Source organism: Necator americanus, chromosome I, assembly GCF_031761385.1.
Source record: "Necator americanus strain Aroian chromosome I, whole genome shotgun sequence".
NCBI classification, from domain to species: domain Eukaryota; kingdom Metazoa; phylum Nematoda; class Chromadorea; order Rhabditida; family Ancylostomatidae; genus Necator; species Necator americanus.
In genome coordinates this window covers 32,640,820-32,666,309 of record NC_087371.1, presented here as the reverse complement: position 1 = coordinate 32,666,309, position 25,490 = coordinate 32,640,820, and the positions used below count along the sequence as shown (strand labels likewise).

Here is a 25,490-nt window from a genome sequence, read left to right as displayed (position 1 = left end):
GAAAAATGTCTTTGGGTAAAACACAATGTTGGTCAACCATCTATCGGTAGAACTTCATCCCGCTCTCTGCGTGATCCTTGAGAAGTTGGCATGGAGTGAACTAAAAGACTAATATTTGTTCTACGTTTAACACAAGAATATGTAAGGAAATTCGAAACCACCAAAATTTTGGAATCTTTTTAACTTGTCAGTGAGCTCTGAAACTTCATTTTGAATGCGGCTTAGTGAAGTGACGGCAAAAACGATCAATTAGATGAAACAACATTTTAACACGAAAATTCACTGAAAACGAAAAGAAATTGTGGTTTACGATGAAACTACTCAAGAAAAAAATCGAATTATTTGTGCTATTTAGCGATGAGTTTAAAAACAGACCTGTTCCGATGCGTAGGCGGCTGCGAACTTATCCATCGCAGCCACAAGTTTCTTTGCGCCATATAGATCAACAAATCGGAAGGGGCCTCCCCAGAATGGCGGAAACCCGATACCAAACACTGATGCGATGTCTCCATCCGTCTAAACCATAGTAAAACCTATTTGATAACAACGCAATCGATCTATGGATTAGAGAGAAAGTGGAGTAATTCCACATACAGGGCTAGAAATTACTCCTTCTTGAAGACAGAGCAGCGCCTCATTGACAAATCGCGTCGCAAGACGTAGCTGTCGATCTTCTACTGATGAGCTGCAAGAGAACTAGGTTAGATGGCTTGAAAGACAGTCCACAAGAAATAAGAAATCATACCAGCTGTTCGGCTCTGTCAATCGATGTTTTTGGATTATCTTCATCGCCTCTTCGTTCACCTTCTTCTTCCCTTTGCTTTCATAGACATAAATTCCTAGAAACAATATCTACAGGGATGTAACTCTGGAATTCCCAAGGAATGGAATAGCACATTTCCGAACTGAAATTTTTGTACTTATAAACTGAACTTATTTGAAGTAATATAACTTAACAGCTCTAAATGGACTTGAAACGTCAGAAATTCTCCAGCAGGAATATTTGCACATTTCTTTTAGTTCAGTGTTCAAAATAAAAAAAGAGAGACACTTTGAAAAACCAGGTCAAAAAAACCAACCCTTGTTCGTTTTCCTTCCTTTAAATCCAGCATTTACCATTTCGGCAAGCAGCTCTGCTGATCCACCATGCACTCGTGGACCTAGAGCTTTGCCTAAGAATATTGCCACATGTCCATATACATCCACCCCAACCTGAATGAATAGGCTATCAAGGCAAAAAAAAAACAGAGCAAGTTCTCGTTAAGAAAAAAAATCACACTTCGTCAGCTAGTGTAGCGGCTCCTACAGGGAACCCAAACTGCTTAGTAAGTTTATCCAAATCTTGAGGAGAGACACCTTCTTGCAACAAGCGTACCACTTCAGACATCATTGGGCCTAAGCATCGAACAACGAAAAATCCGGGGCAATCCTGCAACATAATTGTTTTACACTTCAGCACAAATAGGCATTTACATGAAGTAAAAACTTACCTTAACCACTACAACGACTTTGCCTTGTTTCAGCCCTAATTGAGCAGCCGTCGCAAGGGTTTCTTTTGAAGTTTCTTTATGGACAATGATTTCCAACAGTTGCATTTTGTCTACTGGTGAGAAGTAATGCATCCCAATGATCTGGAATAGTTCCTCACAAAATGTACGCGGGTTTGGTGAGGAACTGAAAGCGTTAGTGGGAAAGCTTGAAGACGGAGCAGCACAATTACATTACTGTGATGAATAACGATGATATTAAAAAGACAATGAAAATACTAAAATATTAGAGGAGCTCACATCTAAATAAATAATTGCGTGGGATCCAAAGTACAAGAAACTACAATTTAGGAAATTAACATTGCTATGTAACTTTACATAAGAAGATCAGAAAACCTCATAACTTCTTGTTTCTTCCAACTTCTATTCCCGAGTGATTAGTACAGACAGAAGGTGACCCCTTAAAATTCCAGCGAACCTACCTTATCCGGGCGAGATGACGCCTTCGCAATGTCCTTAATGGGCAAAGCAGATGTGTTGGAAGCGATGACCGTATCCTGTAAGCATCGACAATCGTGAAGGTTTATATTTACAAAAGTGATAGTAGAATAAACTTTCAGGAAACACGCTGTCCCGTTACTATAAGATCATAGCTGTCACTCACTTTTCGAACAATTCCTTCTATTTGCTTGATGACTTTATGTTTCAACGGCAGATCTTCGAAGACTGCTTCAATCACAATATCGGAATTTTTCATGGCGCTGTAGTCGCACGACGCAACGAGGTTCGACATCATTCTGAGGAGAAAAAGCCTTGTCGCTAAAGTGTAACAACCGCCTAATGTAAGGTTGAGACATTTGTTTACGACGTAGAAATTTCATAGAATGACAAAAGAACAACATTCGAACTTGTTCTGAAAATGGCATGAAGGAATTACCTTTCTTTTTCCAACTTGTTGATCTTCTTACGTTTCACTTGGCCATTTAGTTGAGTAGCGATTTGGTTCTCACCACGCGCCAAACCCTAAAGCACGCCGCTAGAGGACAAAACAACAAAAGAAGTGATAATATTTCAAAATTTACGCGAAAAAAATTCCCCAATTTCTGGAAAGGAAAGCCACGAAAATATATAGTTAGACAGTCACTTAGCGCGCTTCCTTTTTACTACTGCATATTTGCAAATATCGCAAGAACATCTGTCATTTAGTATTCATAAAACTACCCTCTACCCATTTTTCATATAGGCTAAATTCTCATAAAGAACAAAATTGTCGAATATTCAACACAGAATTCTAGAACCCCAGAGTTTTAAGCAACTTTGGGAATAGGAATTGAAAAAAAAAACTAGAAAATAGAATCACAACACCAACCTGTTCGTTCATATCCAACAGAACACACTTTAAACCTTTGTCGATGGTAACATTAGCAATTCCAGCCCCCATGAGTCCTGCACCAACAACTGCAACTTCTCTGAAACCATAAAGTTTTATCGAGCACTTTCTAGTACCTGTTTCATGTAAATTTCAAATGAAAACCCACGCACTTAACTGGCAGTCCCTGACCATACTTGTTCCTCTTACACTCAGTGGATCCATTGAAGAGTCCTACTAAAGCTCTTGACTGATATGATTGAATAAGTTCACCAAAGCTCTGAAACAAGGCTTATTTCTAAGGCAACTCATGCGTGAAACAGATCCGTTCAATTTAGATGATTTAGAAGAAAAATTAGGTGATTTAGAAGAAAAAAAAAGCCACAGTGACTACCTGCGATTCCATGCTGTACCCTCGAGAAGGCCCTTCCACGATTCCTGCACGCACTGCTTCCAGGATCTTAAGCGGAGCTGGATAATTTCCGCCAGTTTGTTTCATTACCTTAATAGCAAATCTCAAGATAAATCTGAACAATTCTTCAAACTAAGGTGTTCAACACCTAGAAATTTGAAGTTCGGCCGTAGCGAAATCCAATAGTAACTTAGAACTAGTGCAACTAGCGAGATTTCTAATAAGTGTCAAGTAAGCAGCGAAAGATGTCGACCTGCTGGCAGCCTCCTTCTAAGCGTTACTTTCAGAAGGTTGCAACCTCTTATTTCATTTCTTTTGTTATCATTAGCCCGCAGTAGGCCGCTCAATTTCTAGCGTCTTGTTCTATACGAAAAAAAAAACAACTAACAAAGAAACAATGAACGAATGGATAGAGAAAAATGAATATATAGATGAAAAACACTACCTTGTCTCTAGCCATCTTCATTACAACATTATCCAATACGAATGATGTTGTCATAGCCTAAAAAACGAATAGTTGTCCATCTACAATCCCTACAATTACCAAAAACTGTGAAATTCACAATAACGACAAAATAGCAATTCGCACGAAGTGAAAATATTGAATTATTCTTGGGATTGTGAACACCCACCTTCTGGACAACTTTTTCCAGCAACGGTTTTTCTCTACTTGCTTTGAGTGATCCATTGGCTAACTGCCGAGCTGTATCCACCGCTACTCTCTCTAGGTATCTGAAAAACTCGATTAATTGACAGTGGCATTTAGCTCTATAGCAAGAGAACTAACTTGTGAGTATTTATTGCCGCCGGCTCAAGGCCATCTCCAAGAGGTTGAACAATAGAGTCTACCAGACCGATTTTCTTGGCCTAAACGGTACATTTTTCCTCGAAATTTCAAAAATAGCGCTAAGCGCTGTTCAAAAAAAAAACTGTAAACGAATTCAGAATCAGATAATTCATACTAAATACAAATTTATTCTCTAAGAAACTCCCTAAATCTCAAAAAAAAGCTAGTTAATCTCTTTTAGGCCCGAACTAGCGCGATTTCACTCTTTACCTTGTCAGCCTTGATCCTCTTTCCAGTTAGCATCATATCCAAGGCATTCTGAAGCGACACTAATTTCGGCAGTCGCTGAGTACCCCCAGCTGCAGGAAGAAGACCGAGCATTACCTGGAATTTCAAAATTCCGTCCTTCATAGTAGAAATTGGGCATCCTCAAGGGAATAAAGAGTAATATTTCACAATACTGCAAATATAACTGCAATATTTTTCTCGCTATCCATCTGTCTTCTACTCTCCATTAAAGATATTCCCCCGCCAAATGAAATACAATTCACAACCTCTGGCAACGCGAGCTGTGTCTTCTTGTCATTCACGGCAACACGATAATGGCAAGACATGGCTAGTTCCAGTCCCCCACCCATACAGCTACCCATAATTGCAGCAACTATAGGTTTTCCGGACATTTCCAGTTTGGCAAACTGTTCTTGTCCTTTTCTGTAAACAGAAAACTACCTAATAACCCAATCCTGAGACTAAAGATAATAAACGACGAGAAAGTAACTGCTCACTTTGAAATTGTTGCTCCTTCCATTACTGTCTTTGCTTTGCTCAGCATGCCCACATCAGCACCAGCAACAAAACTGCCAGGTTTTGCTGACATCAAAACAATTGACTTTACCGAATTATCGTGTTCCACCTAAAACGTCATAATGAGAACAATCGCATTACGATAGTATGAGTAAGAAAGAAGAAATACATTCTCAAATGCCGTTTGTAGATCGTTAGTCAACCTCTCGTTGAGGACGTTCTCCTGAAAATTAATTATGAATAATTAATAACAAAGAAGAACAATCCACATAAACCAATCCGTACTTTAGTGTTTGGCAAATCCATCTTGATAACGGCCACATCTCCCTTGTGTTCTACACTTACCGTCCCTGCAATGACAAAAGTATAAACGTAAAAACATCATACAAGCATCGTACATTCCATAATATTTTTCATATCATTTTTTCGCCAATTCCTCCAAAAATTTGATTCGAAAACATCTAAACCTACACTAAAACTTCACTTAAACGTTTTAGAAATAGTTCACAACAACAACTGCCTCACCTTGATTAAGTGATGTGGTGGCGGAGATTCGTCGCACAAACGGCACTGAAATATTTCCTATGATTAGTGATGGAAGAGCCGTGGTCGTATTTTACTCCAATTTGATCATGTTTACTTATATTCAAAGGACCAAGATGCGCAGTTCCAACTATACCACATCTATTCTTTACTGCAAAGGCATTGAGGCCAACGGCAATCACTTACGAAGCTAATATCATCACCAGTGCCAATATCAAATAATTCAGCCAGAATTGAAGATTTTAAGGTCAGTACAACGCTTTTTTGAATGATAATGACCAAAGAACTCACCGACAAACCTTGTTCCTTGTGCCAGCCGCGAAATCATCCCGTCTTCGATCTCTGGTGGGCCCTACTAATTAGACAAAGTGATTTCATTTAAAATTTCAGCAAAAGTGCTGCAAATAATAAGACCGGTCGCATGAAAAACGATAACAAAGAATCACGAAAGGAAGGGAAATATTTCCTGCTTTGTCAAGATAGATGTTCAAAACTGATGAAGCAGAATTTTCAACGAAACAAAAAGAGCAGATATTTATACACAGTCTCTTACGATATAACCTCTAAAACTAACTTTAAAAAACAATACCGATAAGTAACCAATACGTACAAGTCACAGATCAAATCACAAAATCAATTATTACTCTGCGTCTAAGCAAGCTGGGATTAACTGAGCAAATGGCAGAGCTAATGAACCGTAAGCGACTTAATAAATCTAATGAAATCTGAGACATCACTCCTGGCAAGAAAATGCGCTTAAATCTCGAGAACAATACTTCCGCGTAATATCGTGAGAACAGGACAAAAAATGTTGTTAAAGATTAGAGAGTGGACGGCTGTTGAGGCAGTTAGGGATAGAACTTCTTTCCGCTTTGTGCGTGATCCTTGAGAAGTTGGCAAGGTGTGAACTGTAACGAAACAACGTTAATTTTTTTGGTTTCGCTATCAGCTTTGAAACATTGATGAAGAGGCCGTAAGTTAAAGGTTTCAGTAGTAAAAGTACAACAAAACCTCACAGTTGTAGTGAAGAGAAAAGAATTTTCAGTTACTGTTTGTAATCTATTCCTTACTGCAGCTTTTTTTTGTAAGAAACTATTCATGAGTAATTCTGTCTAATTCATCGTACTATCATGTTCAAAATACAAGTAAAAATGCTAATTCCTGAGGAAATGACTGGAAATAAAATTAAAGCTCCGCAACAACGCGGTAACGAATAAATGTTTTAAAATACCAACCTGCTCGGATGTATAAGCCGATGCAAACTTATTCATTGCATTCACCAGCTTCTGTGCTCCGTATAGGTCCACAAATCGGAACGGACCACCCCAGAATGGTGGGAATCCGATGCCAAACACTGATGCAATATCACCATCCGTCTGAAGGAATAGGATTTATAGATTTAACCCAGAAAGTTTCCACTTTTTTAACACCTCACAATTCTCACTACTTTTAATCCTTATTGGACTAGAGTTCCTTCCCACCAGGATAAGTTTTCAAGTTTGGAAATAGGAGGAAGATGCAAATTACGCAAAATCTAAAGAACAGAGGAAGCAGACCAAATTCCAACTCGTTTATAGGCCAGCAAATTGGGTTACATTGGGTTCCTTGGGTGAGAGCGCAGTTTTTTCTTCAAAAATGTTCGCCTAATGAAAACTATGCATCTAGTGTAGGTGAGATTTGGCTCGGGTGGGTTTGAAGACTGGAACTTCCAAAGAGTCCAGTCATCAAACAGTCTGAAACGTCTTCTCAGAGAAGAAAAACTATCAAATCTATCGAAGGATCCCCGCAAATACATACACGTTTAAACATGGGGACGAAGAAGAATGTAAACTCTTACGGGGCCTGAAATCACTCCCTCCTGGAGACAGATCAATGCTTCGTTGACGAATCGAGTGGCAAGACGTAATTGGCGGTCTTCCACTGATGAACTGGAAATCAATACTAAACATGAGAACTACCTGCAAAATTAACTAGAAAAACGAACCAGTTTCCTGGAGCCGTCAGCCGGTAATTCTGGAGTATCTTCATCGCCTCTTCATTGACCTTCTTCTTGCCTTTACTTTGGTAAACGTAGATACCTAGATGAAAAATATCATTCCCATTACGTATGAAGCATCATTTTTAAAGGCAGCGATCACGAAATTGACGTAGTACGGAAACTTCACGGAAGGTTCCGGGTTGTAGATTACGGAACCCAACGTGTCCGCGCTCAACTTCCCCTAATCGTCGTAAAAACGGCGTGGAAGACGACGTTCCTTCCTGCGAGGTAAGTTCTGCCGCTCCTCTCCTGTGCACAGCCGTCGTCCATGAGCGAGCGGTCGGAGATCAATTATTCATCCTCACCACCCTATTCAAGTAAAAGCAACGAATAGGCTCCTGAGGGGATCGGATCGTGTACAAGGCGATGTGTTCTACCGTACCTCGCAGGATCAAACGCCGTACCCATGCTCTTTTCTACGACGTTTAGAAGCTGAGCGGAGCCACGCTGTATTTCGTAATGTACAACCCGAACTCTACGAATTCCCTGAAGCTTCCTTACTACGTCAAGTTCTTGATGCACTCCCTTAACCATCATATCCCGAACACTAACCTTTATTGGTCTTCTTTCCCTTGAAACCAGCTGTCACCATATCAGCTAACAGTTCTGCGGACCCACCACGCACTCGTGGACCTAAAGCCTGGCCTAAGAATGACGCAACGTGTTCAGCCACATCTATTCCGACCTGAATACGACGAGTACGAGAAAGCAAGTAAACAGTAAACAAAAGAACGTTTTAATTACCTCATCAGCTAGAGTAGCGGCTCCTACAGGGAATCCAAATTGCATGGTAAGTTTATCGATATCTCCTGCAGGGACACCTTCTTGTAACAGACGTACTACTTCAGACATCATTGGACCCAAGCATCGCACAACGAAAAACCCTGGACAATCCTGAAATATTTCGTTATCAGATAATCATCCAATAATCTTTAGGATGAAAAAATTACCTTCACAACTACAACTGTTTTGCCTTGTTTTAATCCTAACTGGGCAGCTGTAGCTAGAGTTTCCTTCGATGTGCTATCATGGACAATAATTTCTAGAAGTTGCATCTTTTCAACAGGGGAGAAGTAGTGCATTCCTATGACCTGTAATAATTCGCGGAACATTGCAGTGATAAGCGGACAAATCTAGCAATCTTATGATCAGCGTTCTAATCAGCTCCAAGGACGTGGGCGATGATGTACATCTTTGTAAAGAACAACCGCTAAGGGACACTGACTTCATTAGATTTGAGTAGATGATCAAAAATGTCCAAATTCGTGAAAGGCTTTCATGTTTTAAATTAACTCCAGCAGCAAAAAAAGTATTGCGGCTAGTTGGGATGGCAGTTTTGCAGCAAAGCACTTTGCGAAAACAATAAAATACATTTTCATCCTTGAAGTGAACTCGTTTTATAGACAAACAATTTTCTAGCGTTACCCCATCTGATTGATTTTGGTATAAAAATTATGAAGAGAGGCTTAGTACCAAATTCTCGTCGATAAATACCTTCAGTTCGCAACAAACGATGGCTAAAACTCTTACCTTGTCGGGACGAGACGATGCTTTTGCAATTTCTTTAATAGGAAGAGCAGAGGTGTTCGAGGCTATGATAGTGTCCTTAACAGGCAAATTCGAACAGTAAGAAAATTTCATTAGAATGATTGTACAGAAAAAAACTGAATCTCACTGCAAAAAGAAATTTGCAAAATTGTACCACAACAAACAACAAAATTATCAATAGAAGTTATCGTCCCAACTCACCTTTCCAACAATGCCTTCAATCTGCTTGATAACTTTGTGTTTCAGCGGCAAATCTTCAAAAACTGCCTCAATCACAATATCTGCATGTTTCATAGCGTTATAGTCACATGTTGGGGTAAGATTGGAGACCATCCTGGAAGAGTAGATTTTAGTTAACATCATCAAATCATTGTAGGTATGTTGACAGGAACGTCTGAACTTTTTTTTTCTCGAATTCTGACAGAGTTAGCAAGTATTCCGAAAATCTACAGAAAAAGCTTTTCAGATCAAGCAATAAAGTGAATTCACTACCTTTCCTTTTCCAGTTTGTTTATCTTTCGGCGTTTAACTTGACCATTCAGATACGTGGCAATTTGATTCTGGCCGCGTTCTAATCCCTGAAAATAAGGTTAGGCCACACTTTCAGCATTTTACTTTTTTCTCGAATTCCGAATTCTACAGTTAAGATGCACGAAATTCAGAACACCACAATCTCTAGAGCATTGGAAACACCAACCTGCTCACTCATGTCCAGAAGAACGCACTTCAGCCCTTTATCTATAGTAACGTCGGCAATACCTGCTCCCATAAGTCCTGCCCCTACCACGGCTACCTCACTGTAATCGTATCGTTAAAATCATGGATTGCATCGTGAGTTCACAAAAAAAGACCGCCCACTTAACAGGTTTGCCTTGACCATATTTGTTCTTTTTGCACTCGGTAGATCCATTGAATAGCCCAACAAGCGCTTTTGACTGGTAGGTTTGCATCAGTTCACCAAAGCACTAAATTCGGAAATCACTTACGACACATAAAATTGCTTCAAAAGTTGGTAAAATGAGCTATTTAAATTGTCAAAACTGCATTAGTACATTACCTGTGATTCATAGGTATAACCTTGCGACGTTCCTTCAACTAATCCTTTACGTATTACATCTAAAATCCTAAGCGGTGCTGGATAATTTCCTCCGGTCAATTTCATAACCTAAACGAGACGAAGTCTACTAGAAGAACCGACTCTAGTGAGGAGAACTGTAAAAGATTTTCAAAAAGTCTGCAAAAAAGTAGTTGTTTCGTAAACAGTTACCTTATCTCTAGCCATTTTCATCACTAGATTATCCAGAACAAAGCTGGTGGTCATTATCTGAAAAACAAAATCTTCGATCTTTTTTACGCACAGAGAATAAATAGAAATTCATAGATTTAGCTTTTAAAACTCATATGTCGAGAACGGATTTTAGAAAAAGATGAACCAGGTACCAACCTTCTGAAGTACCTTCTCCACTAGTGGTCGCTCTCTCTTCACTTTAAGAGTACCGTTGGCTAGTTGTCGTGCTGTATCTATCGCTACTCTCTCTAGATATCTAAAATGTTTGACTGACTGTAATAGATAGACTCTAATAGGGAGGATAACGATGAGGCAACATACTTGTGAGTATTGATCGTTGCGGGTTCAAGCCCGTCTCCTAGTGGTTGAACGACAGAATCAACAAGACCGATTTTCTTCGCCTAAGTAGACCAAATTCAGAATATTCTTTTCAATGAGCTCACGTATTCCACTCACTTTATCAGCCTTGACTTTTTTGCCAGTTAGCATCATGTCCATAGCGTTTTGGAGTGATACTAGCCTAGGCAACCGTTGAGTACCTCCAGCTCCAGGAAGAAGTCCTAACATTACCTGCAGTAAATAATTTTAGTGAGGGAGAAACAATTCTAAAGGTCTCCTATATTCTTCCACAAACCTCTGGTAGTGCAAGTTGTGTCTTTTTGTCATTCACTGCAATACGGTACTGGCAGGACATAGCTAATTCCAGCCCACCTCCCATACAGCTACCCATAATCGCAGCCACTATAGGTTTTCCAGAATGTTCTAGTTTGGCAAATTGATCTTGTGCCTTTCTGAAGAAGGAAAATAGAAAAGAACAGAAACTGAAAAATGACCGAGGACTACAAAAAAGGCAGAAAAACCTAGTTCGACCAGTAGCTAGTTACTTTGAAATAGCAGCTCCGTCGTTTGGTGTTTTCACCTTACTAAGCATCCCAACATCAGCGCCTGCCACAAAACTGCCAGGTTTTCCGGACATCAGGACGATGGATTTGATAGAGTCATCACGTTCAACCTTGAATAACAATACTTGACATATATTCAACCAAAATTAACTACAACGGAATCACATTCTCGAAGGCGGCCTGGAGGTCGGTAGCCAAGGCTTCGTTAAGGACGTTTTCCTACAACTATTATCATATGAAACTGAATATCCAACGGAGTAGTGCAATCCTACCTTCGTGTTCGCCAAATCCATTCTAATAACGGCTACATCGCCATGATGTTCAACTTTCACTGTTCCTGCAACACAGCTATGTTTTTGGTGAAAAAAAATGAAATATCTCGCTTTGCTTCTTAACACCATCAAAAATAAGTTACACCTGGAGGCTTACAATACTCAAGAATTGAGAAAACACTAGCAAAGAAATGTGATTTCAGTTCTAGTTTTTCATGTAGTACGCCGGCTCCAGTTTCCCAAACATTTTAAGAATTTAAAAAGGACTATGTCAGGGGCTTAAAAACGGCACTTTTTTGCATACGCCGAGGGAAAACATTCTCGAGTTTTTCATTGTCTTCTTCTTCCATTTTTTTTTCTAGAGAACCCAACAAAAAACTCATCCGTTGACCAATATATTAAAATCAACTAATAGATATCCAAAAAGTGTTATGGAGACATGATTGGGCAGAATTTCGGGGAAAAAAAATCAAAACCCTAAGACTAGATTTTTCTCCCCAAAATTCGAAAACGATGTGATTCGTAGAGATAATGAGAAAGCGTTTTCTTTCTTTCGAATACGAGAAGTGCTGGGGCATTCGATACGGAGAAAGGATGGTGGTAAACACCTCGCTTTTGATAACCTGGTCCAGATTTCCTGAAAATCAGGATAGAAATTAATATAATATAAGTATTAATATAAGTATTTAAAGGAACCCCTTCATCCCCGCTATAACTCATCAAAATGCACCTACTTTCTACGCTTTCAAAATATAGATTGATTTTCGCCCTGCGAGAAATTCTAAGCGAGCTGTAACAAAAGTGTACTCTAAATAAAAGAATTCAAGTACAGTGGAAGTTCTTTGAACTACCGCTAACTTTCAATGCAGGATAGAAACATAGCTCACAAACTTGGGCTTTTCCATTAGCTTAGGTTCATAACAGACAATATCACATCTTTGATTTCATCTTTTCTTTCTTCAACCGTTCCGAGGAACTCGGAATGACAAATGCTTTCACGAAATGCAGTAAAGTTGTCAAATAAACATCTACAGCATTTTGTAGACCGACACCCGAGAAAATAAACTAAACACTCTCACCTTTTGGGCTGTGAACCATGTTCTGTGCAAGGCTTCTAGCATCAGGAGTGTTGACGACATTTCGAATTTCTTGGACCTTCTCCACCTTCGCAGCCGATGCTTCTAATAAATTTGCTTAATATTATGATGGATCACATGGGATACCTTAACCTTATCTACAGAAATTGAAGACCTCTCCGATGGAACATGATGATTAATCCACAATACATTACGCTAACATAATAAAGGCCGCTTATTTAATCCGTAACACTTTAGAACATACTGGTCAGAGGGAGTTTGGTTATTATTTCGAGGACGAATTAACTTTGCAGGTAATACAAGATACACACCAAACATGTTTAGAACCTTCTATGTTTTGCACGGTACACTCGCCGCTCATTCATTGATTCCTCTTTTTCAAGTAACTCCAAGTAGGACAGGTTGCAATAACAGATGAACGTTCGCTACCGAAATCTAAAACGTCTACAGTATTTAAAAGCAGTTCTTTTTAAAATCTAGCGCTTCTTTTTTGAAAGAGATGAAAGACAGTATTAGTCACCCACCCCTAAAAAATGAAATGCAAAAAAATGTCGAACAATCATAACAACAAAAATTAGGAATCTGAGCACTGAGCAGAAATAATTCAGTATAGATCGCAAACGCCATAAAATGACACAACTTTACTTCCCCTACAAAGCTTTTGCGCATCTCATTTACAGCAAGGTTTTTATTTCGAAGAATTTCACGATACACTTGTGTGTTCGCGCTACTAATAAAACAAGAGGGACTGGACTCACAAATGACAAATATAAAATAGTTTTAAAACATGATCAACTTATACAAAGACTAAGAAAAGGGACAAAAACTAGCTCACCTTGGCTAAGAGACATCGTTGCGGAGAATCGTCGCACAAATGGTGCTGAAAAAAGCAATGCAACCGGCTGGTCATACAGTATCAGCCACAAAACCTTTACGTTAAATTCCAAGAACATAATCGTTAAAAATGAAAAACTAATATCCACAATTTGTTTTCTAGCGTATATTTGGGAATTTTCAACCGAACTGTTATGAATATCAGTAAGTTGTTTAAATCCGGTGTATGTCCACGTAAACCTATAGCAAAAAATATCCATAGGCCGCAAATACTTCCAACCGACCCTCTGTACAGCCGTGGAGGAGGAAACGAGATAAAGTCACCTCGGCGCAATAATACGAAATCGCAGAAACTAGGTCGAAATCATGACTCGATTGTGAAAACTAATTGTTTTATGGGTGGAATCTCCATTGCAAAAAACGAATTATGAGCAGTTTATTAAAAATTCCAAATTATTTTGGTCTTCCTTTCATGTAAATGAAACAATTAACAACCCTTACGGTTTCCAACTGAAATACTAACCTCACATAAATACTAATAACCTTATAGAAGTGAACCATACGAAAATGAGGCACCGTAACCCAGTCACGTTTTTAGAGACACTAAAGCTGAAATATTAGGGCCTAAGCCCTATTGGTTTGCTCTAGATAGTATATAAAATCACTAAAGTTCGACGACAAAGAAAGCAAACCCAATCTAAAGCCACAGAGCTGATGGTAGAACTCCTAAGTTCAGGATAAAGCCACTAAGGTCAGAGCCCAAGACCTGACCTCATTTTTTAGCAGCAAAACATTAGAGGCTAAAAACAAGGTAAGGTTGCTAAGGTAAGGTGCTAAGGAACCTAAGACATTGGGATAAAGCTTCGCCCGTTGCCCATCTCCACGTGGACTTGTCCCGGAACAACTAACCCATGCATATTGCGGAAAATAGTGAATTCGTAAAGAAATTAAAACCACAAAATGACCACTACTGTACATACTATCGATATCGACGATATATAATGACATCGATATGTTAATGATGCGAATATTCATATGAGAGATTGAAAAATGTCCCAACTATTTCTGTCACAACACGTCTTAATTCTAACCGCTTTGAAATCAAAAAAAAAAACCTACCTATGACCTTTGTCCCATAAGTAAGCCGCGACAGCATTCTGACCTTGACCCTAACAACGTCCTGATAAACAAACGAGCAGGATGCTACCTGAAGAAAATGAGATGGTCTACTACACTGTAGTCAGAACACACACTGAGTGCGGAGATTAAATCGATAAAGAAAAACCAAAACAACATCGTTTTGTACTATACAAATGAAGTATTTGAAGGGAAATACTATTTTTTAATAAGATATTTTTAAGAGTTTTATGAATACGGAGACAAATCAAAGAAAATTCTACGTCCAGAAATTGAAACTGGTTTCAAAAGCAATTCTTCAAGATCGCATTAAAAGTGCCCTTGAAAAGAGAAGTTAAACAGAAGAAAAAGAATGTAATACATCGACTATTATCCTTGTTTATTTCTACTTTTACTCTACTAGTTTATTCCTTCCTGTATTCGCTTTTTTATTCATTCAAATGAATTGGACATATCCCTGTCTTAGTAATAAGGAGAGTGTTAACACTTATATGTATTTCTAAATCCACAAAATCATACGCCAGAAGTCTTTATTTACCATAAAGAAGTGAATAAACTTTCTAAGTGACTAAGAAGCTTTTGTACCTCTGCTAGGGGTTAACTCACAAGAATTATGGAGATTTAAAGGCATCCCCCCACGAATCTGGGTTGGTACGAGTTTCAGGCGGGTAATGCCTATGCGGGGTCGTAGATTGTGGGAAAAAGGTGATTCCGTTCATCTCTCCCTGTATCAGTGTAAACGGAGGACCACGGAACGCGACCCCCTAAAGGACCCCTCCTGTTACGACCCCGTATAGGCATTACCCGCCAGAAACCCGTACCATCCCAGATTAATGGGATGATACGGGTTTCTGGCCTTTAATTAGAATTATTAGCACTAAGAAAATGCTTCAGATAGAATACTATGAGAAGAACTGAGAAGTGGCACGAAAATAATCGCCGTACACCACGTATCGAACGGAGTACGCATGCGCAAAGTCCGAAGTACACCGGCGCCACGAACGAACATTTAACGTCGCGCACGCAAAGAACAGTGGAACCTTCATCGTTCATATTTGCTAAACGGACTCAGCAACTGGCAATTTGACTCGTGGAAGCAATGTTGGAGAAACTTCCAGAATTTGCGTATTTTTCAGTAGGAAGATTCAGAAAGTAGTTGGCAGATATCACAGCGAAAACAAACACAAACACCCCTGCAAACCTAGAAATCACACACATACACAACCATTAGCACTGGAGATTAGTTTACTCGATGGAGCAACTGCTTACACACCCGTGTACACTGATGATAGGTACATAGATGAAGTAACTCTTTCAAGCTGTACGAAATCCACTTTACGAGTATTCATTCCGTAAATCCTATTTTTGTAAAGAATCGTTTAAATAAAGTTGGATAAAGTAATCAGACTGATTCCCTATTTTTTTTCTGTGATATTTGGAATCACCTGAGTTAATTCTATCCACTACTGCATAAAACTCTACGTCGAAAATCCCCATTTTTCCCTCTTAGTTCTTTTAGCTGATCTCTGATATTTGTAAGAAACTTTGCGAGTTCTATGGGCAAAGAATCTCTACGGCAAAAAAAAGAACCTACAAGACCTCTCCCCACAGCAACATGAAATCCCAGAAAACTAACAGTTAGCTGCACTAAATATCCACAATATTATGACAACTTAAGACTTCTGCAATGTTCCAAACCATTTATTACAATGAAAAATTGCATCAGTTCAACTCCTGGGGGACATTTATTGAAGATAACAAACAATTACTAGTTCCAAGAAGAAGTAGTTACCTACTAAAGAATGAATACACGTAATCTAGCGCAGTATTGATGAAACAATTGCTGCTGGAACACTCACCACAGTCTACCACCACCGGCGAACACCACAAAAACAATAACAATAATAGCGAACCGGACAAGGTTACTGATAGGCGTGCATGGTGGGCGGGATCTGTGATCTCGGGAGTTGCGCAAATATGGCGTCAAAAACAAGAGATTTGAACGCAACAGTCCTTTTTTTCAAAAGAAACCTTTTTCTGAAATGTACAGCTGTATTTTCTGATAAACTGGGACAATATTACAGAACGAACACCCTTGGGACTCATTTCCACAGCAGTATTACTGTTCAATTCTTCATTTCTTTATTTTCTTCTTCGGCGGAGCTTCCACCCCCATGAGAAGAGGCTGTGTAAGAGTAGTGTTCGATCGAGGTTGACCTGTAACAGGGATCAAGGTACTATGGTAATCGAAGTGTGGAATGAAAGAACTTCAAGAACTAGCTCCAGGCCATTTTGCCCATAATTTTTGTGTTCCTAAGTTTCTTCGAGTGAGATAACGCTTTTTCACGGTCCTTTCCAAAGAATCGTCCAGCGAAAGTCGAAGATGTGAAATTAGTATTCGACAAAAAGTCGAGGATGTGAATGGAAGTTGACATGAATTGAATGATGGAAATTAGTACGAAGAACTACACCACTGTTTTGGAAACTTGGAAATAGCCGATTTTGTAGCCATATCCTTGTTCGTTTCATGACAAATAACGATACTCCTTCTTCTATCCTTTAGATTTCAACTTCTTGTAATGATACTCATTTAATTTCCGAAAGTTTAAGTTCAATATACTCGGCAGAAGTAGTATTCATGTGGAACAATTCATATCCTAAAGAGAACTCATTCATTTCCTGATTGTAGTAACGACTAGGCAATTTGTATTTATTTGCTCATGTCTTTCGAATTTTTGCTGAGATTTTGACTTTAAAGTGTGAAAGAATAGTAGTAAAACATGGACGTAGCGGGACTTATAAGGTTCGTTTTGATTTTCCAACCTATCGTTATCCGGCGATCTCGTCCTCAATGGGTAAGTTTGAGAGTCCATTTTTATCCCAATATTTGAGACTGCGGATGTAAATTCCTCTTATCTGCGCAATTTACTACAATCCAGGTCGTTCCTAGCAATCGTTGGTGACTCTTTCTTCTATTGTGCGCAATAGAATAAAGCATTTCTCTTCGCTAGAGGGTGAACGCTATCTCTAAGTATTCGATAGCATGTCATTTGTTTTGGAGCACCTGGGTGTAAATGGCTGACATTGGAGAAAGTTATGACAGAACGCACGTCCATCAAATAAATCAATATGAATGACGATTTCCCTTCAATCCCAGATATGGTGCAATCTATGCGCTCGGAACTCGTTCTTGTGATAATAGCAATCATAAGAGCGGCTTCTGATCACATGGATTGTACCATACCACATAGTTTCATTTTTCCTGTACTGACCATAACATATACACATGTACAAAAATCTTAGTTCCACTCGATGCCATCAATCACATGCTGATAAAACTTTCGTAGATTCTTCTTTAACGTTTGCCAACCAACGCTTCCAGCTACTTTGCCAAGCATTACTTCTTCACTGATTCACTTTTCACTGATTTCTGTGTTTGCGTTTTTGTGTAATACGTGAACTGACAAGAGAAAATGCCAGCAATTTATGAAAAGGTTTGAACAAAACTATTTATTCTCCTTCCGTCTATATGATTTTAAAACATCAAAAAAGGTCATCACATAACAGAACCTTCTATGATTCACTAATATGTAGAACGTAATTAGAATGAAAATGAAGTGATGGTCAAAAATAATCGACTTTGTACCAGAAATAATCGACTTCAAAGGATGTGAGAATTTTTTCAACAACGAAGCAAGAAAGGCGTATAAAAAGCAGACTTGTGAAAATAGACTGCTACAACAAAACACCATTCTGTGTATCATCGGCAACATTTTAATTAGTATCAACAAACGAGAGCTAGACAGTTTCCTCTCTTCGTTCAACTCCAGAAATTGCAAAAGCTAGAACTAAAAAAAAACAACAAAAAACAAACAAACACAAAAAAAAAACCGACTTTATGAACGCTTTTAAAAACCGCGGTTGTTGAGACGAGGGTACGTGTAGCTTTTGCGTACCAATGGGCAATAGTCGTCAGTATGTGCAAGCTGCTTGGTTGCTCCGCAATGTGGACACGTAGTGGACCAAAGATGAGGACATCTGCAATCACTCTTAAAATCGCGACAATCTGACCTTCCATTCCGAATAATGCGAGTTTTGTACGTAATGTTCTGTGAAGTATGGTCATGAACGATGTTAAACTGACTTCACTTCTTGGGCTAGTTACATATGTTGGATTATCCGAAGAACATGTCCTCGCACAATGAACGGAGCACGTTAAAATAGGGACCTATATTTGGTGAAGTATCTCATAACCAATCCGCTCAAGGCTATGCTGATGTGATTCGCGTACATTTGATCCCTTGTTGACCTTACTTCCAATCGACTTGAAGGCATTAATACATAGAATTGCGCTGTTAGTAAGGAATGAGTTTCTTATGATATTTTAGAACGAGGTTACGCCTCGTACAATCTCCTTAGTGCCGTGCTAGCTATGCCCAACCACAGTTCATACACCTCGAGGTATTTTTAACATTTAAGATTTCCAGCTCGTGACATGTTACATGTAGTCAATTTTGGCTAGAATTTACAAACTCTGAGTCATTTTGTAAAGTCACACTGATGTCTGTATGTATCATCGAGACTTGAAAAATAACTTCGCAATGAGTTTGTCTATTAAAGGCACCACCCCACGAATCTGGGGTGGTATGGGTTTCAGACTTTTTTTTACGACGTCCTCTATTGCAGCGCGCCACCCTTGCGCTCTCGCGCCTGCGATTCATCGAAAACCCATTCGGATGAATCGCAGGCTGGATGGGGCGCAATGGTTGCGCACTGCAACAGAAGCCGTCGTAAGAAACAGTTCCGGGGTCGTCCGTTTACACTGATACAGGGAGAGATGAGCGGAATCACACTCTTCCCCACAATCCGCGGCCCCGTATAGACATTACCAGCCCGAAACCCGTACCACCCCATATTCTTTGAAAAGGGAATGCGTAAGATTTGCAGTGGGCACGTGACGTGGCACTCACGCCGGGGAAACATAAATACCGCCCGTAGGTGCAATTGGTGGTTCTAACTATATAATGGTTACAGTATTTGACTCCAGACTAACTCTTCTCAACCCAGAAAGAAGTGTTCTATAGAAAAGATAGAGAAGAGTTGAAGTGGTTCTACAGAAAGAGTAAACTACGTACGTAACCATCCCACGCTCTCTCATGTTGTGCCCATGCCACATCCCTCGATCATGGACGCCTGGGATTGGTTGATGCGAATCCAAGCACATATGAACGCAGCGTTCGTAACAGTAACGACACATTGGATGACGGCGTCTCTGAAAACACATATACGGTATAGCATTCCCGGGCATAACCAATTCACTTCATCTAACCCTTTCCAATACGCGACACCAATACAGAAAACGCCGAACGACGCGTGGGCGTGATTGCAGCAGTGGTTTGTTGCTGGAGCTGCTCACCGATGTGGATGTTGCCGGCGCCATTCTGTTGTTGTTGTTGTTTGAGTTGGTTGTAGGTCGGTTCCCTTGAGAATTTGCAGAGCTGTAGTTATGGGCAGAAGACGGATTAGTGACGTTCACAGGAAGTCTGTGCGGATGGTTGAAAACGGGAAGGACACCTGCCACAGTGCTGAAATTGACCATTGGCATGTAGCTGGGGAGTGGTGCCGGAAGAAGACCATCAAGAGTGGGAATTGACGCGTTGACGGATTCTGGAACGGCAACACCGAGAATTTCTGTCCCCACAGTAGCCAGGTTGCCACCATTATCACTGTTGATCTCCGAAGTGTTTGGCAATGATGCTGGGGTGAGCGGAGGTGTCAGAGCTGATAGAGCAGCAAACTCCTGAAAAGAAATAGGGTACTGCTACCAGCATTCTTTCTCAATGAGAAAAAATAAATGAATAAATGATAATTTAGTTGTCAGTGTGAAGCACAGCAAACTGAGAGAATCGCACACAAATAGCAAAGTTAAAATCCCTGTCACCTTCCCAAATTGTGAATCATCAGTGTCCGAGCAATAAAAAAGGCAAACGCTGAACGGACTTTATAAGAAACAAGGTTTCGGCAAACCAATCACAAATACAACACATTACGCTCCTCCCAACGGGGACTGTCAACAAAGTATCTCTGCCTCATCCACCATGTAACACTATTTTTCTTTTCCTTTGTTTTTTTTTTTCATTTTCCTCTGTTTTTTCCAACAAACACGTATGCAAAAACATTCTCGCCTTATCGTACCACAGAGTCACAACCAAATCTGACAGACCGCAGAGCATCAACTCAAAGTAATCAAAACTCATAACAAACGAGTAATTTTCTCATTTCATTTTATAGAACTCACTAGATACACCACCGAATTTCGTCTCTTTTTTTTAAATAGATATACGTTAGCACAGTCAGTCATAATTTGTTACTTGTAAGTCTCCAACATTCCTCTGCAGTTTAAGCATTCTTTTCTTAAATCCACCATTCTAATCATGTTACAGAGAGGACCAGAACTATCTGTGCATCAGTCACCGTTATTTCGCTACCTTAGAAAATAGATTAGCGGTGTTCCGGAGAATTTAAACGAAAAAAGACAGAATCTTGAGGATAAAAACTTTTGAAGCAGGGGAGCAAGCAGGATTTTCCCGGAAATCAATCCCTTCGAAAAAAGTGGTTCTGCGCAAAAGAAAAGTAGAACATCTCATGTCTATTCATTTCCTACGTAGTCAAATTATGAGCAATTTAATACATTGACAGCCAAACTTATACGTCTCCCGTCAAGAATTAAAATCAGTTCGAAAAAGATAACAAAACGATACTACAAACGAAAAGAAAGAAAAAGTTGAATGAACAAAAAAAAATTGAACAAACCTCAGCAAGTTCACCGATTCCGAAATCGAAGTTATTTTTGATTCCACTGCTTGCGGGAGCAACTCCGAAGAGACCATTCTGAAATAAACATAAAGGCAATGAAAAGAAATTTTAGTTGAGAAGAACACATAATTTGACATTCGATTAAGAAAAGCCGCACAAACAAATCTCTCATATATTGCTCTACAATCCAATTTCTTATTAGATTTTACTGGTTCTTTCTATGACGTGACGTGAGTGGTATTGAAGTATACCGATTTTGCACAGTACTACTAAAGATATAAATACAAACCGTAGGTTCCGCTCATCTTTAGCTAATCGTCGTGAAAATACGGCATGAGAACCGCTTTGGTTCCTACGACGTGCGTTAGAACGCTCCTCTATGTACACGTTCCGGTCCCCCCAGTAGCCTTTTCATAGATTTTCACTTGAATAGGTTGCTGAGGAGACATAACTAATATTCGACAGCTCGAACCTGGATGCGACGCGTGCGGAAGAGTGGCGCGTTGCAACTGATTTCGTAGAAAAGAACTAGGTCCTCCACGACTTTTTTTGGACGATTACGGAAAGATGAGCGGAAACACCCTGGGTTCCGCTTATCCGGACACTACGCTTTCTCTCTGGGCTCCGCACCACATCAAAATCGTGATACGCTGTCTTTAACCTCGTTCTTGGTCATGCAGATTTCAAAGTTAGAAGCAGAAATGCGAACGTTTGCATAAAATAGGTCTCAAGGATTGGTGCGTATTTGGTCAATTATAGTTCAGCGTCCAGAAAACCTATGTAAATTTGCAGATAGGCGGCAGCTGACTGCCGAGAACAAACTTCTGAAGCCAGCGAATTTGTAGGCTAGAGCCAATCAAATAAGAGACCTTGCTACATCCGTTAGACCACAACCCAACATTACTTTTGGGATGATTCGAACGAAAATAACAACTTTCTTAAGGTTTAAGAGGGTTTCTTTTTGCTATTTCTTAATTAGATTTTTGAATTGGTGTCGAGAGGTCAATAGAATCTGGAGTCAGAATGTTGGAGAAACTTAAATGATTGAGCCATTGGTGATCTGCTCAATACTATCTGCTCTATCAGTTACCATCGAACCAAAACAGACTCGGGGAATCTAGTTTCTCCTTAAATTTTTGCGTTTAAGAAGCTCCACAATACTGAATAAAACAATACACAGCGGTTAGAACAGAACAAAACGGCAAGAAAACAGGCTGCTCCTTGCAGAGATTTTGTGGCCAACTATAAACAGAAAGTACGCAATATGTTATTAAAGCCCACATTTTCTAAGCTTTCGGAGATTACCAGAAGCAAGATGTGCGTACATAAACTGCGTACGATCGCAGTAATCAGTGCGCTAAAAACCCTGCGTACAAATCCTTATCAAGTCGACAAAAATCAAAGAGATCAACGGAAGTCGTACGTTTGCACGACAACAGGAACAGATGAGTGAGATGTCCAGGAAAGAAAAAAAAAAGAAAAAAGAAAGCCACTAGACCAACACAACTTATGCTTCGATACAAATCGAACAACGTACACAATGATGCCTGTAGTCAAGTTTTAACCGTATCCGGATCAAGATCAAGTCAAAGTCGATAAAAGCGAGGAGATCAATAGATGGGCCGAATCCTTCCACCGATATTAAGGGGTAAAATGTAGTCTGGGGGCACTCAGTGGTGCTCTTATTTCTTGAAGTAAATAATATCAAATCAATCGGGGCCCTAAGGCCTAAGCATGAGTTATAAAGGACATGTAAACTGTAGTTATTAAGAGAAAAAAAAGTAAGTTAGAGCGTCGGGAAATAAGAGCGCCACTGATTGGAACTTCCCTTCCCAACTACATTTTCCCCAATAGTAAGTACCTTACCTTATTTCCTGTATGTCTGCACAAAATCTCGGCATCCAGTTCGGTCCGTTATTTTATTCAGTGTAGAATATACACGTTCCCGTACTGATTCTCCTTCTTTCACCCACAGACGAATTCACTACTTTTAATTATCATCACCCACTTTTCAATTTTTTTTCCAATTCCAATTTCTGCTAAGAACTACTGCGCTTAATCTTTCGTGAGATCTTCTCTTTTTTGTGGATTTTCAGTTGGATTATGGAAAGCGATTAAGGGTATTACAACCCAACACATATTATGGAAACCTCTGAATAATGTCAAAGAAACGGGATCAATATTCGTCTAGCACACATGCTGCAGAAATTAAATGCATACGATCTTAGCTACCAGAATTGCTGCCAGACCTGGTATTGCGGCTTTGTTCAGCTTTCCGTAAATGCTCTGCACATTTCCGGTGTAAAATGTAGTTGGAAGGGGGCTATACACTAGCGCCTTTATTTCTGGAAGTAAATAACTAAATCACTCGGAGTCTTAAGACTTAAGTATTAGTGTTAGAGGACCTATGACATGTAAACTAAAGTTACCACGAGAAAAAAGTAAGAAAGCGTTACTAAGAGGGTCCAGAAATAAGGGCACCACTGAGTGCCTCCCAACTACATTCTCCCCTATCTCCGTATTTGGTATCGCAAAAAAAAAGAGTAAAAAGTGCGGGGTAAGGTGTGGTTGGAGGAGGGGCACTCAATCGCGTCCTTATTTCCGTAAGATATTTCTTCCATTTTTTTCTATTAGTAGCTTTAACTAACATGTCATGGACACTTTGAGAGTAATGCTTACTTGCTTTGAGAGTTCCAAGGCACAGATTAACATAGTTATTCACGTCCAGAAATAAAAGTACCGTTGAGTGCTTTCTCCTCCCCACAACTTCATTCTACCCAAAATACGCACGAAAACATGTGAGAAAAAAAATGTGAAAACTACCTGTTCCTTTCTTTCCTGCTGCGATTCACGAGGAGTATAACCGGACAACGGATGCGGCCGTTCCCTTTCTGCCTTCTCGATAAAACACAGCTCAATCTTCTCACGAATCGGCGGGGTGTCCTTACGTCGAACTCCAGGATTCTTCCGAAAACCAGCCTCCGCTTCAGATTTCTTCATTGTGAACTCGACTACGATAAGTTCGATTTGAAAATGACATTCTGCTTTCGAAACTGTTTCTCATTACAGTGGGCTCAACGCTGTGATTTTCTCATCGAGTCGAGCGTGTGAATGCGACCACCGATGATGGCAAGCGCTGTGATTGGCCGAAGCAGAGCAATGCCTCGGCACGCTATTTGCCCAACGTTCAGCTCCGCCCAACGTTTCACACGCAGCCGTGGGAAAACACGGCTGATTTCACTCGCATAGTGTCTACTCGTGAAGATAGATCTCGCCTGGTCCCGCCAAGAAATCCGACGTCTCTGGGCGTTGCTTGGGAAAGACAACGTAGACATTGCAGTTCTTCCTTGATCCTCTATAGTTATTAGCTAAATTGAGAAGAAAATGACCTGCCAAGGTTAAGGTTAAGGTTGGCGTTAATTATCCTAGCGTGTGTAATTCGCGTACTTGTGGGTTTCCTTTCCGTCTCTGGATCTACTAAATCTGCACTTCGCCTGATTCCTAAGTTAAATATGCTAGTGTTGAAAATGTAAGGGACACAATCCTGGGGAAAATGTAATTGAAGGGAGGGCGGAGGCACTTCGTAACGCTCTTTCTTTTTTCTCTTACTAACTTTAGTTTACATGATATAGATCCTTTAAGACTAATGCTTAGGCCTTAGGGCCCGATTGATCTGGTTATTTATTCCGATAATAAGGACCCTCTCTCCCAACTAAATTTATCCCGCAATCCTACGATCTTAGGAAGTTTGGCACTACAATCTAGGTTTAAATTATCACAACATATTAATATGTTGCCTTTTCAAAAAAAATCGAAAGACCGAAACACTCCATATAAACACTAGAAGGAGCAAAGTAAGGTTCAATTTACCCAACAAGGCAACACGTTACACACATAGGATGGACGGAATGAAACCGCATTGGACGAGTTACTGTTGGAATTCCCGGGTTAAGCAGCTTCTTCAGAAGCAAGAATAATGATGTCTACTTTACAAATCTTTTTCCATTTCATCAATCTTACGGACGTGAAGAAATGTTTCGTTCGTTGAATTGATGCTTAAAGTGCTCCTTAAGTCCTTAAAGTGCTAAAGGGCCTTTGATTCCTGGAACCACAGAGGAGTATTTCTTCTCGCTGTGAGACTTGTGCAGTACGTTTC

The 25,490-nt window shown here is 39.8% G+C and overlaps 2 protein-coding genes across 5 annotated transcripts; both read right to left on the bottom strand.

The window, feature by feature from the left end:
• Positions 1–40: 40 nt before the first annotated feature.
• On the bottom strand, positions 41–5,730 carry RB195_007544 (uncharacterized protein; the record flags this gene model as incomplete). Its single annotated transcript, XM_013452975.2, has 23 exons — positions 41–100; positions 376–516; positions 595–685; positions 746–839; positions 1,080–1,212; positions 1,280–1,429; positions 1,491–1,631; positions 1,970–2,044; positions 2,152–2,284; positions 2,425–2,510; positions 2,857–2,956; positions 3,030–3,136; positions 3,251–3,358; positions 3,714–3,770; positions 3,901–4,000; positions 4,056–4,135; positions 4,326–4,439; positions 4,610–4,766; positions 4,841–4,968; positions 5,029–5,082; positions 5,145–5,209; positions 5,385–5,429; positions 5,694–5,730. The coding sequence occupies 23 exons, from the start codon at positions 5,728–5,730 to the stop codon at positions 41–43; spliced, it is 2,256 nt and encodes a 751-aa protein (XP_013308429.2).
• A 520-nt stretch (positions 5,731–6,250) lies between these two features.
• Positions 6,251–24,334, bottom strand: RB195_007543 (uncharacterized protein; the record flags this gene model as incomplete). 4 transcript variants are annotated; one of them, XM_064181233.1, is made up of 32 exons in its annotated part: positions 6,251–6,310; positions 6,638–6,778; positions 7,240–7,330; positions 7,387–7,480; positions 7,993–8,125; positions 8,185–8,334; positions 8,391–8,531; positions 8,971–9,045; positions 9,190–9,322; positions 9,481–9,566; positions 9,686–9,785; positions 9,847–9,953; positions 10,046–10,153; positions 10,256–10,312; positions 10,433–10,532; positions 10,598–10,677; positions 10,733–10,846; positions 10,911–11,067; positions 11,161–11,288; positions 11,344–11,397; positions 11,451–11,515; positions 12,530–12,631; positions 13,383–13,427; positions 14,501–14,588; positions 16,378–16,383; positions 18,475–18,556; positions 19,654–19,790; positions 19,848–19,999; positions 20,093–20,318; positions 21,332–21,409; positions 22,616–22,691; positions 24,075–24,334. In XM_064181233.1, the coding sequence occupies 32 exons, from the start codon at positions 24,332–24,334 to the stop codon at positions 6,251–6,253; spliced, it is 3,426 nt and encodes a 1,141-aa protein (XP_064038037.1). The 4 variants fall into 4 exon arrangements, with proteins under 4 accessions (XP_064038037.1, XP_064038038.1, XP_064038040.1 ...); XM_064181232.1 differs by having other exon boundaries at positions 19,935–19,999; XM_064181231.1 differs by lacking the exons at positions 16,378–16,383; positions 18,475–18,556; positions 19,654–19,790; ... (3 more) ...; positions 22,616–22,691; positions 24,075–24,334 and having other exon boundaries at positions 14,501–14,537.
• Between the last annotated feature and the right edge of the window lie 1,156 nt (positions 24,335–25,490).